Source organism: Nicotiana tabacum, chromosome 14, assembly GCF_000715075.1.
Source record: "Nicotiana tabacum cultivar K326 chromosome 14, ASM71507v2, whole genome shotgun sequence".
Lineage (NCBI taxonomy): Eukaryota > Viridiplantae > Streptophyta > Magnoliopsida > Solanales > Solanaceae > Nicotiana > Nicotiana tabacum.
This window is the reverse complement of record NC_134093.1, coordinates 14075654-14090126: the sequence shown is the minus strand read 5'-3', so window position 1 is coordinate 14090126 and position 14473 is coordinate 14075654. Positions and strand designations below refer to the sequence as shown.

Below are 14473 nucleotides of genomic sequence, written 5' to 3'. Positions count from 1 at the left end.
ATATGTTGCAAAACAAGAAAACACATAATGCTAAGATGAGGAAGATCATTGAAGATACAACACAAATGTGATCAAGATCGAGTAAAGATTTCACATTGCTACAGGGAAGCAAATCAAGTAGCTGATGCCTTGGCGAAGCATGCTACAACATTGGAGAATGCTAATTTCTTTGACAGCTTCCAGCAGCTACCTGGTGGAGCAAAGGGACCCTTCCAACTTGATAAATGGCAATTACCAAATTTTAGAAGTAGATATGATAAGGCTAATTTCTTTAATTACCACTCTGATTATGGGAGTCATTTTGTTCATAGGCTCCTCATTTTTTGAAGAATGGTCTGGTAGTATTTTGTTGTAACTCAGAGGTTTTTGGCCTACTAATAAAAAAGTACCCTCTTTCCTCTGCAATTGTAAAGGCAGCAAACATTTGTTGTAATCTAATCTCTTCATAATGACCAAGTAAAAGCTTTGCTTAAGCTTCTCAAATATTACTTAGGACCACCGCACTGTATAGTTTTAAAGTGTTAAATATTTACTAATCTCTTTAACCCCTACCACTTAGGACTAATTAAATAATCTATACAACTTGATACTATCATCTAATATATACTTATTACACTTAATGTAACTCAGTGAATAAGTGGGGAATAGTATAAATTACTTCATAATAAAAAATTTCATATTTTAATACGCATATTACTAATAGCAGTAATCATGGAATATAATTTACTAATTAATACCTTCTTCCCGATTTCTGAAATTCCAACATAGCCGAGGGTGCTTCTTGTTGAACTGCTCGACAAAAAAGGTAATACACTTTGTAATTCTTTAACCCTTCAAATAATGATTGCAAGGCTAATATAAATCTATTAGCAATACTCCATATTCTCCTGTATTGCCATTCCCTTAAATTTCTGAAGGCCACTCATCTGTGTGCTTTTCTTTTCTTAAATAAAACCAAGTACATATATTTCTCTTACTCTTTACCGTAGACATCTCATGTGGCCAGTAATAAAATGGTGAGGCCTGGCCCACTTTTAACCTTTGTAAATTATTCAAAGTCTTTTAAAAGGCTAACTAATTGTGTATGTATAAATTTAGCCCACTAGGCTCAATCTCTTAGGTGTAGGTACTTAATAATTCTCTTTTTATTAAAAGAATATAGAGTTATTACACGTGATCCTTAAATCCTTTGAACAATCTCATGATATTGTTTTGTTGAACACTTGTAGGGATATTGAGGGAAAGTATAGAGATTATGTTTCTATCTTGGGAAATAAGGAGTTGATACCAATTGGCGTACTCATCCATGAGGCCAATATAGGTGGAGGAGAAATATGGTGACAATTCAATCATGGCTAGACAAGAAGGATACATTTTCAAGTGTGTTTGTGTCATTTGGAAGTCAATTTTTTTTTTTCTCAAAGCAAGAAATTGAAGAGAGAGCAAAAGGGCTTGAGCTAAGTGGAGTCAAATTTATTTGGACAATCGAATGTCCAATAGGTGTGAATACTACTATAGAAGAAATAGCTCCACAAGGTTTTCTGGAAAGGACAAAGGGAAAAGGGATGGTTATAAAAGGATGGGTGCCACAAGGTAAAGTTTTGAACCATTCAAGCATTGGAGGTTTTGTTACTCATTGTGAATGGAATTCGACGTTAAAAAGCATGATTTTTGGCGTACAGATAATAGCCATGCCTATGAATCATGATCAGCCATTGAATTCAAGATTAATTGGTGGAGGAACTTGGCATAGGGGTGGAGATTTTGAGTGGTGAAAATGGGGAAAATAAAGAGAGAAAAGGTGGCAAAAGGTATAAGGAAGGTAGTGGAGGAGAGACTAGGGAATAAGTAAATGTGAAAGCAAGAGAATTGAATGAAAAGATAAAAATGGAAGGGGAGAAATTTATTGATGAAAGGGTTAAGAAGTTGTTAAAGCTTTTGTATTACTTTATAAGGGCAATATTGATGGATTATTTGGACATTATAAGGGATTAGATAATAGAGATTCAAATACAGGAATTTAATTGTATCTAATATTGTAATAAATTGAACACGTAATATTTGACACGTTCCTTCGGGGACATCCGATAAAATTGGAATGATACAGAGAAGATTCACATGGCCCCTGCGCAAGGATGACACGTAGAAATGGTCCCAAAAAAAAAAATATTTGACATTGCAAATACTTGTGTTATTTCTCAACATTAAATTGTAGCATTATTTATACACGATTTTATACACAAATTTGCTTTCACCATTGTCCAGAAGCTCACCTCTATAACTATTCTTAATAAGAAAATGCTATAGGGTGTAACAAATTGAGGACTTTTACTTGCCTTTCTTTGATACTAATCCTTCTAATATAGGATAACTAAGAACTAAAACATAAAAAGAAAGAAAACCTTGTCCAAACATTTCTTCAAAATTCCCCTCTGAGACCATTCTTTTCATTCCAAAGGTGAAACACACCAAATTAAACATCACCAAAAATGTCAAAGGAACCATAAACAACTTAGCACCTTGGAAATCAAATTTACCCTTCTCGTATTTCCTGAGTTTCTCTTCGTCGATCGCTTTGTTTGTTAACCTGAAATTTGCTTTTGCAACACCTAACCACTTCATTAAAACATCTAAGCATCCAAATAAGCAAGCTGTGACTGTTTTTATTATCCAAATTCTTTGTTCATTCCACCAAGTCCTCAAGTTGCCACCACTAGACAAGACTTCGTATAGATGTTCAAGCAAAGATGATGAGAATATAGTTGTGAATAGTGCAAACCATGGGCTTGTCACCTGTAAGTAGAGGGAAAAGAAGAAAAAAAGACAATAGAAATGAGCCATGTACACTAATTTTCATATTTCCAAGAAGACATTCACTAATTTGATCAATTATGTTGGTGTCATCCCCTGTTCAATTAGTATGTCAGGTTGGTGATCTATGGCACATTAGTTCTATATACTGTTCTTGTTGGAATGGACAAGCAAATTATTATCAACGTGTTTTATCATGAAAACTACATCAGGCCTTTCGAAGATTGGCCTTTTTTTCTCTTCTTTCTGGTCTAGTGATCGGTCGATCGAACTCTTGTAAACTAATCACTCATATGTCCATTTTGTTTGACTAGCAAAGTCGGGATATTCTACGTTTAATGATATTATAGTTGAGCCAACAAGGGTTGTAGTGAGATAGATATGTTTCCTCCATCCTTAACTAGGGTCTCGTGTTTGAGTCCTAAGTATGAAAAGAATCTTGTTACGGAGCGCTTCCAGGGGCGGAGCTAGCCTGAAGATACTTGTTCGGCCTAACTCAGTATTATTGGTTCAAACTCTATATTTGTCTTAGGAAATCCATTTAATATGTATAAATTATCAATTTAGAACTTAGTAACTTAGAAGGGCTAGAATCTCGAAACCATAAGCTTTAAATCATGGCTCCACCCCTGAGCGTTTTCCGGCCTTACGCGGCGCGAGTTTGGATTAGTATAGGGTCCAATGCGGATATCGGACATCGAATGAAAAATGAAAAAACAAAATGATATTCTAGTTGAAGAAATTCTTGTAGGCAATACAAATTTTGCTACCTGATTAGAGAAATCTAACAAATTACTTTAGTATAAATTGTCAAGAGTCAAAGGGATAGAAGTTTTTACCTTGGGAAACACTGAAGTGCCAGTCAAGAAGCATAATGGTGGAACAATGCCATAAAGGAAGCAAGGAATGGAGAGAAAATGTGAGAACATAAAATATGTATAACACATGCTTTGGACTAAAGGCATTCTTGACACTCCATAAATGAGAGGACTATACTTTGAGAGTCCAACTTGTACTAATCCAGAAGCCCATTTCATAAGTTGAACTAAAGCATCCTTCATATCAATGGTGCTACAACCAAGGAAACATGGCCTCTTTGGATAAAGATAAACAGATTTCCATCCCTTAGAATGCAATAGATACCCCGTGTACGAGCTCTCGAGTAAACTATTATACGAGTACCCGATCTGTAAATAAAACAGTATAAGCTTTTAGATAAGATGATCACATAAGTAAACAAATACTGATAATAGGGGTGGCAGTTTGAGTTCAAACCCAATTAACTCGTCCAACCCGCTCAAGGTTGGGTCGGTCATTAACTCACCCATTTGTGGATGAGAAAATGACATTGTATAGCCGCTGAAAAAATAATAGCTAAAAAAATATATAAAATTTATATATTTTTTTATATATACACATTTTGTATGTTATATATAAAAATTATACAAATTTTATACACTTTTTCGGCTACTAGATGTAAATAGTTTCTGGCGCAGGCTAAAAGTGATAATACCCCTTTGTGGAACTCAATCTATCTTGATCCAACTCATCTCAACCCATCTAAAGTTGGGCTGATTTTTAGCCCAAATTGATCCACGAGTAATTTTGCTAAAATATTTTAAAACTAATTTTTTTTTATTTGATATATTATATATGACCATAATAAATAAATAAAAAATTATGATAATTAAAAATCCATAAGAAAACAACACACATTTATTAAAGCTTGGTAAGAGTTGGACTACGACCCAAATTTTAGCCCATCTTGACCTAACCCATTTCAGCTCAAGTAGCTTTTTGACGGGTCATTTGACCCGCCCATTTATTGACTTATCCAATTTTAACCCGCCCAAAATCAGGTCAATCCGCCTTTTTGATATGAAATAGAAGTATGTAGTAAGATGAATACTTACCTCTTCACCCCAACTTGTATTTTCTTCAAAGTTGCAAGAAGCTAGAGTTTTAGCTTCATCTATAATCTCATTTGATAGAATCTCCCTTCCTTTTCTTTGATCATTCAAAGAGTTAATCGAATTAATGAACTTTCTAGAAGCACCAAACTTTTCCTCTGCCTCTTGAAGTAACTCCTCTGTGAATACCAAATATATAATTAACTAATGTTGTAAGAATTATATGCACAAAAAAATATAATTCAATGTGAAATAATAAGTTGTAGACCTGATTGAAACATTAGTGATTCCCACTTGTACTCAGACTGAGCTTTTAGAAAAAGTGGAGTCATATTCTGGTTATTTGGACTATCATATAATGCTTCTTTCTTCAAATAATAGCCTGTGCCTGCACAAACAGTACCTCCTACTCCATCCATGCCTTGATACTTATTCTGTATAGAGTGACCAAAAAAATATATGCTAAGTTATATGTACGGACGGTCTAAAAATAATTTATCTAAAAATATTTATGTAATCAGGTTATTTATAAGATAACTAATAAGTGAATCTCTATAATAAGGTTAGTTGGCGATCTGTTAAAAATAGTAACTAATTTACTGTCACATGTTAAGATACATTGATATTATAAAATATCTTTATACAATTAGCGCAGCAGGGCAGGGCAGCCCGGTGCACAAAGCATTTCATATTCACGCAGGATCCGGGGAAGGGCTGCACCTCAAGGGTGTGATATAGACAGTCTACCCTAATGCAAGCATTAGTGTCTGCTTCTACGGCTCAAACTTGTGACCTATACGCCACACGGAGACAACTTTACACTATTAGTGCATAACTGCATATAACTTAAATCCAAAATATAGATGCTATGAAGTTGAAATAACCTGAAATATATAGTTTTCAATTGCGATATAACAGGATGTGTATACCTTGTAAGCGGATCTTGATTGAGCATCGTAGATGTCATTTTTACTAACGTTGTAAAAAGTTTGAGGGAATTGTACATAAGAAAGAGTAGTAGATATATTTTGATCAAGATGAAAGCACATGGCTTGCTTGGCAGAGGAAGGGTCATTGCAATACATGTCACAATCCAACACAAGCATATATGGTGCATTGCTCATTACCCCTGAAACTCGAAGCTGCAGTCATTACCACCAAAATTAGTGATAAGTTTCACATTCAGTATGCTTGTTAACTAAAAGATGTAAAAAATATATACATATTATCGCTAATTTTGGTGCTTACAAGAGCGTTTAAAGCTCCGGCCTTGAAACGATGAGGGCGCGATGGTCGCCTTTCACGTGACATATAAACTAATAGAGGCAATTTGCTTTGCTTGACTTCACACCCTTCGTTTTTCATATTATCATGTATCACCTGCAGTTCATTACATGATAAAATATTAAGGCCAAATACATAGATAGCCCCTCAAACTTGTCACAAAATTCTATGTAGGCACCTCATCTTAGCCAAGTTCCAATTGAACACTTTAAGTACCATTAAACTGTACAATTAAACAATTATGCTGACATGGATCAATGTTTGTTTCTCACTTTTATCTAGCGCGTAAAATGACTTTAACAAATATAAAATGGGCCCCACTCCTTAAAAAGTTACCTTTTGCTTTTTCGTTTTTTACTGCACAACGCCTCTTCTTCTTTCTATTTTCGATCTCTTCTTCTTGACAGATCACTGTTTTCTTCCATTATTTTTTAACAAAAGAAAAAGAAAGAGGAAGTTGAGCTATCGAAAGAGAAGTTTTTTAACAAGCCTGTGAGATCATTGTGTTCGGAGAAAATTTTGAGAACTTTTGAAAAGTTTTATAGGAAATCCAGAATCTCGGTCCCATTTCATTCTTGGCAAAACAGGTAGATAATATACAATTGGAGCTTAACCTCTGTAAGACATCAAAAAATGGACCAAAAGCTAACTTGCAATTTGATGACAAATTACTAATTCTTTTTATTATTATTATTATTATTATTATTATTATTATTATTATTATTATTATTATTATTATTATTATTATGTTCACACAAATATACTTCAAATGATCTGCAATGATCTTACAACAGTACAACACCCTGCCCCAATAATAAAATATTTATCACCTAATGAAATCTGCAGCACAACTGCGATACCATATTTGTCTTTTGTCTTTATTCTTAATTTTCATTGTGGTCTATGATAAAATTCTAAGACCCATATGGTGCTCGTTTTTCTCAACAATTTACAGAGATGGTCTGCGAATTGGAAATAGAACTTTGAAGTGGTGATGTTGAGTCAATAGTAGATGGTAGAGAAAAAGGGTTGAAGGGTTTTGATGTTGGAAAGGATAAAAATCTGAGTTGATGGTGGAGAAGATGATACTCAAGAAGGGGGTTCTTAAAAAATAATTTTCCTTCGTTTTCTTTAGGCTCAAAAGCTTTTCTTCTTCTTATTTTTGGCATTAGTTTGACTAAAAAGTCATGTGGTGTTTCCTTATTTGTTACAAATGACACAGTTTAGGTATACATGAAGTGTTCAATTTGAACTTGGCTAAGATGAGGTGCCAAGAGAATTTCGTGTCAAGTTAGAGGGATTGTATATGTATTTGGCCAAATATTAACTCTTTGATGGAGGAAGCTATAATTTCCATTTTCCCCATAAACTTATTTATTCTCAGTTCGAGTAGCCAATGAAGTTTGATTTGGTAATTACGTTCTAATTAATTTTGTGAACTTGATGAAGACAAGTAGTATATGATATTTTAGTGTAATTATGAGAATCATAGAAGCAAAACATTGTGTACCATGATTTAAATGGGAAAAAAGCTCATAATATCAGTTATCATTGTTAATCTTAACTCCATTACGTTTTTTTAACCTAAATTTTCTTACAACAAACCTATAGATGTGTACTAATTAATTAGATATCATAGCATAATACTCCCTCTATTTCTATATTAAATGACACATTTCGCTTATCGATAGTTAATTTGACTAAATTTTAAAGTTAAATTGAATTAGTTCAACTCAATATTTTAAAATCAAAATTTTGATATTCAGAGACCGTACGAAAAGTAATTTAAGTTGCAACTTTTCTCATATGATAAAAATATATTTTAAAAATATTAATCAAACTTCATATAATAATTTGACTTTTCTCATAGTTTGACTTTCGATAAGCGATATTTGTCATCTAAATTGAATCGGATAGAATAACAATAATTACTTTTTTACCATACACTAGTAAATTACGATTATGAAGAATTATATTTCGCACCTCAACATAGGGAGGTCGATCCATTCTGACGGACCCTTCAACACTACTGGCTTTCTCTACATCTTTCTTCAATACTTCGTATGCCGCCTGCACAAGAAAAATACCCATTATCTTATATTTAAAAGTGAAGTCCAAATTATCTTTTAATACCTTCATCCTCTTCTGCCGAAATTTGTCCAGTTCTAAATTAGAAGTTCAATCATGGACAAAATTATATGTTGAAAATGACAAGATAAAAAATAAGTATAAACAGATAAACGGATAACTCCGGACAAATGAAAGTAAGTCAACTCTTTCAAAATTTCATTACTTTGAGAGAGAAACACAAAGATCATATACTTTTCTTGGTATTTCTTAAATATAGGGCAGTTGCTAGCATATTGTTCTTAAATTTAATCCCCTGAGATTTTACTAACGAGTATATTTAAGGTTTATAAGAACATTGTTTTTATCGTCGCTGCAATGCTCGAATAAAATAATTAATTAATATGCATTAATAAATGTATTTTTATGTCTAAATCACATTAAAATAAATTAGAAGAAAGAGATAATTACGAATGGGGCGGAGATAAAGGGAGTTCCGAATTTCTTTGCCGAAAAAGTACACTGTACATATAAGGTTAAAATTATTGTATATGTAACTATAGTAGATATCGAATTCCCTTGGCTTTTTCCTATTTTTACTTCTTTATATTTTGAATCCCTTAATAAAAATTTTGGCTCAATTTTTTTTCGTCGAAAAGGATAACTAATTAATCTTACCTTGATATTTTCCTCTTCATTCTTGAATTCATTTCCACGCATATTCAAACGTTCATCATCACCAAAAGAAGAGAAAAATGCCTCTGGACATATAGTCTTTATTCCATACTTCCTACAAAAAGGCACCCAAACCCTAGCAAAAACACATGCTTCCTTTATAGCATACAACGTCACGGCGGCACCACCGTCGTCGGAAAGATAAACGGCGAGCTTTTCCGGCGGATAATCAAGTGACATAGCTGATAAAATAGTATTCATAACCTCAACAACTGGTTCTTTAATAGGATCAGCTGTACATATAAACACGTCAACACTAGGTAATTCTTTATCGGCCGGAAGATTTTCCGGCACGACGGACCGAGCAACCGGAAGCCAACGGAAAGATTGTGTAATTAACCATATGAAAGTGAAAATAAGCTCTGCAATTGTTATAAGACTCCATGATATAATTTATACGTCTTTTTGGAATAAGTGTTTTATTCTATAGTAAAGTAACCCTAATATGGCTGAAAAGTGTAATAATATGTGGATTCTACTAAGTATTGCTCGAGGTTGTTGTACTGTGCATGTATTGAGGCAAGGGGAGGCCATGGCCATTTTTTTCTTTTACTTAGTTTCTTGAGCTGGTTTTAGAGAAGTGAGTTAGTTGCTCTTTATATATAAACAAGGATCTAATCATAATAGGCTAAAAACAAGTGCCATATTTTGTTTTATTATTCTTGATAATGTGAATGTTATATAAAAATAAAATAAAAGTGAATGTTGTGAAACGGCACCATGGTCAAACGCAACAAAGTAAGAGTAAAATGTTTTTATAAAACTCAGTTCCGTGATACTTTTGTTTCCATAGTTTATTGCTACTTCATCTTTTAATTTTTATTTTTATTTTTATCTTTTATGATTTAATACTATTAGAATGAGGTGTGTTTAAATAAAGTAACATGGTGAGTGAGAATTTATATAACCGAAATTAACTTGCTGGACACAAAAATTGTTGTTATTGTAATGATTGTAATTATTTTCATCGATAAAGAAGCAATTAAATAATCTTTGGACTTGAATTAAGAATAGTTAATTTTGTCATTAGGAGATAAATATTAGGAAACTAAAAATACTATTATATGCCAATTCAGTGAGACCTGCCTTGAATGGCAAGGTTATGCCATACCAAAAGGTCACAAATTCAATAATGACTAGTCTCATATATATGAATTATATTTCTCCAAATATCGTGAGTTATTATTACAGATTTGACTTATATACTCCCACAATTCTCTCTCTTTTAAAAAAAAAAAACATATTAGGTCCTAAAATTTTCAATTTTTGATATTTCAAAATAGCAATAACAATAAAATAAAAGACGCATAATCTAAAGTACATGTAACGTGTAACAGTATAAACTTACAATGTTCTTATTCTTCTCGAGTTTGTAGAGATCCTATTTTTTGGCATTTTACCTAGGAAGCAAAATTCCTAATTGGTGGTTTTGAAATGTACGACCCCATTGTTAGTTCGGCTGTAAAATATGAAATCAATTCGGTTAACATCTCATAAAAATTACTTCATCTACCTGGGGCTGATCGCTTCAAATTGAATTTTGGCGGCCACAAACTATAAAATTTGGAACAAAATTGTTCTTAATTAATAAAATTAGAAATTCAAATTCTTTTTAATAAAGCTGAAAAGTCCTCAACTGGATTCTTACCTCTCTGTGTGTATATGAAAATTGAGAAATAAAATCCTGTGGAATTTGTTTTTTTTTTTTTTGAATTTCTTGGGAAAATTTGAAAAATATTCATCTTTCCTTACTGTCATTAAGTAAGAGTTAAAGTTTTTAATCGACTGATTCTTACGTCTGGTCAGCAAATGTACACCTGCTCATGATAGTAAATAATTTGTTTATATTCAATAGTCAGCTAAAGTTGCTAAATGTAAATAACTAGGTTGTGAAAGAGATTTCCTATTAAAAATGAAATGTCTTCTAAAAATATTATAATAATCTCCTAGTTACTTTCACGACTTATTATACCTTTCTCGGCCTTTTTGCAAAGATTAAGTGTAGTTTCTAAAAAAGAAGTGTAGTGTCTATTGTTACCAGCTTAGTATATGAATTATAACTTTATGAGTTTTAAATTTTGAAATGATAATTTTAAATATTAATAACCAGGTTCTAAATTAAATATATGTGCATTTTTAATAAAATTTCTCAATACAAATATATTGTTTGAGCAAAAGTTATTCGGTCCGAACCCGTATCTGAGCTAGCTCCGCCCATGTATATGATAACTTCTAGGACATGATTGAGTTATCTCGTGGTTGATTTTTTTTCTTTTTTTTTTTCCTTGAATAGACATGTTCATATATTTAATACTAAAATCCAGTTCAGTACAAAATAGGATTCTTGCTGTAAAGATAAATCCTGAAGAATCCTGAAAAAGTCGTGGATAGTGATTTGTGAAACAAAATAAAATTTCTTCGTTTAAGAAAAAATAAAATAAAACTAGCTACGGTTGATTGTAGCAAGAGTTTCTTTGAAACATAAATTGAACCTAAAAAAGGTTGAAAACGTACCTGAAAAGGATGTATTGTTTGGATTCTATTTTTTGATAAAGAATTTACTAATAAACTAATAAATCTAAGTGACTCTAGAAGATATCTCATCAATCATCATTCATAAACATATAATTCATTAAGAAAGTTGGAACATTTTTTATATTAATGTGTATGGTAATTGATAAGTATTTTCGTTTAGGTTGTCAAATTTGGTTTGCTTGTTATTTCCCTTCCATTTATCTTTGCTGAGCCAAGGGTCTATCGAAAATATGTTCTCTGTCTTCTTAAAGGTAGGAGTAAGGACTGCATACACTTTAACCTTCCCAAACCCTACTTGTGGGACTACACTGGGTATGTTATTGTTGTTACTTATTTGTATCGTAATTGATAATAAGTAAAACAGTACATCTTCGTTTTTTTTCCTTTCAATTACTTTTTAGTAATTGATAACAATCGTTCTTGTTATTAACAAAAGGAACTGGAGCTCTTATAGTTAACGAATTTAAGCCTAAATTTATTGTGCCTTTTTATTTTTATTAGCTTTTTTCTTTTCACGAGAGAAAAAGATATCATTGCAGATTGATAAAAGTAAGTCCAAATTAAAGAATTTAAAAAATACCTTAATATGGAAACTACCCCACTAAAGAATAAGGTAAAGTGGCAGAATTTTAGGAGAATTGGTAATTTTGCTACCCTTCCCAAGAGTTGACCTTATATAGACGAAAACGACCAAAACATTATCTTTCCACAGCTAATTGAAGTCATTTAAATCTAATTATTGTAACGATCCGGCTGATCGTTTTGAATATTATAACCCTGTTCCCCCATTTACTGCTCAATTTATGTCTTGCAATTGATTTATGAATTATCGGGTTAGTTGGTTCGGGTCCGAAAGGAACTCGGAGTGAAATGAGACACTTAGTCTCATAATTAAAAATTTTAAGTTAGAAAAGTGAACCGGATATGGACCTATGTGTAAACGACCTCATATTTGAATTTTGATAATTCCAATAGCTCTGTATGGTAGTTTTGGGCTTAGGAGCGTGTCCGGAATATTATTTGGAAATCCGAAGAGGAATTAGGCTTGAAATGCCGAAAGTTTAATTTTTGAAAAGTTTGACCGGGGGGTTGACTTTTTGATATCGGGATCGGAATCCGATTCTAAAAATTGAAATACCGATGTTATGTCATTTATGACTTGTGTACAAAATTTGAGGTCAATCGGACGTGATTTGATAGGTTCCGGAGTCGTTTGTAGAAATTAAAAATTTCAAAGTTCATTAGGCTTGAATTGGGGTGTAATTCATAGTTTTAGCGTTATTTGAGATGATTTGAGGATTCGACTAAGTCCGTATGATATTTTAGGACTTGTTGGTATATTTGATCGAGATCCCGAGGGGCTCGGGTGAGTTTCGGATGGTTAACGGGTTGGATTTTGGACTTGGAACTCTGCTGGAATTTTTTTGATGCACCATCTGGTTTCCTTCCTCGCGTTCGTGAATGGAGCCTCGCGTTCGCGAAGAGGAACTAAGAGGCTGGCAATATTTTCTCTTCGCGTTCGCGAAGAGAAGCACGCGTTCGCTAAGGGTGGACTGGGTGTGCATCGCGAACGCGAGAGATCTTACGCGTTCGCGAAGAAGAGAGGAAGCAGATGAGGACCCCAGGCAATTGGTCTACGCATTTGCGTAGGGGGTATCGTATTCGCGTAGTGAGGGGGAACGAAGCATCGCGTTCGCGATGGGTTGAACGCGTTCGCGTAGAAGCCATTGAGGCAGAGGCATTTTGTGCTTCGCGAATGCGAGGGTGATGTCGCGTTCGCGAAGGAGGAATTTGGACGGGAGATATTTTGTGCTTCGCGAACGCGAGGCACTGACCGCGTTCGCGAAGAAGAAAAGCCTGGGCAGTGAATTTAAGTTCTGAAAATAGGACTTCCCCATTTTCAGTTTTTGACGATTTGGAGCTCGGATTTGAGGCGATTTCTGGTGATTTTCAGAGAAAACAACTGGGTAAGTGTTCTTAACTCAATATTGGTTAAATTACCCGAATCCATGATTGTTTTTATCATTTAATTGGTGAATTGAGTTGGAAAAATTTAAAAACCGTATTGGTTTAAATTGAAGATTTGAGGGTCGAGTTGGGGTCGGATTTTGGTAAAATTGGTATGGTTAGACTCTTGGTTGAATGGGTTTCCGGATTTTGTAACTTTTGTCGAGTTCCAAGACGTGGGCCCCACGGGCGATATTTGAGCTAATTTTCAGATTTTTATGGAAAATCATTATTTTGTTGTGGAATTAATTTCAATGAATTTTATTGACTGAAACGAATTATTTATGACCAGATTCGAGGCGTTTGGAGACCAATTCACGAGGAAAGGACATTGCAGAAATAGAATTTCACGGGTTGAAGTAAGTAAAAGTTTTAAATCTGGTCCTGAGGATATTAAACCCCGGATTTTGGTATCATGTGATTATTTTGGAAGTGACGCACATGCTAGGTGACGGGCGTGTGGGCGTGCACCGAGGGGATTGTGACTTGGTCTGTCCCGGGAAACTGTAAAGTTGAATATTTTATTGTTAGCTATATGCTCTCTATGTGTTGATAAAATTTGAATGTAAATCATGTTAGAAATCATGCTTAGGCTATATGATTGTACTGTTGGGACCCACAGAGGTCGCGTACTTCTTAACTTAATATTGGCTCGTCGCGCAATCTGGTTGGTTCCCATTAATAGGGAGAGGATTAGGAGATTCATTGATGGCCTCACATATCAGTTGCGGTTACTTATGACTAGGGAGAGAGTATCTGGTGCTACTTTTGATGAGGTAGTGGACATTGCTCGGCAGATAGAGATGGTTCATAGCCAGGAACGTGGAGAGAGAGAGAGGCTAAGAGGCCTCGTGGTCCGGGTGATTACAGTTGTTCCTTCAGGGGGTCATTTTCACCGTGGTAGGGGTCGTTCTTACAGACACGCTCAGACGGGTCGTCCAACTCATTGTGGTGCATCAGCTAGCCATGGTTCTTACAATGTTCACTCAGGCTAGTCTTCATTCAGTGCACTACCAGCGCAAAGTTCTCATCATGCCTCGTCCGCACAGACTTCTGCAGGTCATCCTTAGGGATATCAGGAGCAGCAGTTCCGTTAGAGGAAGGGTTGTTTCGAGTGCGGAGAA

General features: G+C 34.1%; 1 protein-coding gene and 1 non-coding gene across 2 annotated transcripts; one reads left to right on the top strand and one right to left on the bottom strand.

Annotated features, from left to right (window-relative positions):
• The first annotated feature begins 2068 nt into the window (after nucleotides 1–2068).
• On the top strand, nucleotides 2069–2172 carry LOC142169222 (U6 spliceosomal RNA). Its single transcript, XR_012698935.1, has one exon. It is a non-coding gene; the product is annotated as a U6 spliceosomal RNA (small nuclear RNA).
• LOC107802764 (quillaic acid 3-O-glycosyltransferase CSL1-like) lies at nucleotides 2150–9382 on the bottom strand. Its single transcript, XM_016626323.2, has 8 exons — nucleotides 8751–9382; nucleotides 7989–8075; nucleotides 5970–6101; nucleotides 5651–5863; nucleotides 4990–5155; nucleotides 4725–4900; nucleotides 3651–3998; nucleotides 2150–2793 (listed from the first exon to the last, which is right to left on the bottom strand). The coding sequence occupies exons 1-8, from the start codon at nucleotides 9006–9008 to the stop codon at nucleotides 2329–2331; spliced, it is 1845 nt and encodes a 614-aa protein (XP_016481809.2). The 5' UTR covers nucleotides 9009–9382; the 3' UTR covers nucleotides 2150–2328.
• Between the last annotated feature and the right edge of the window lie 5091 nt (nucleotides 9383–14473).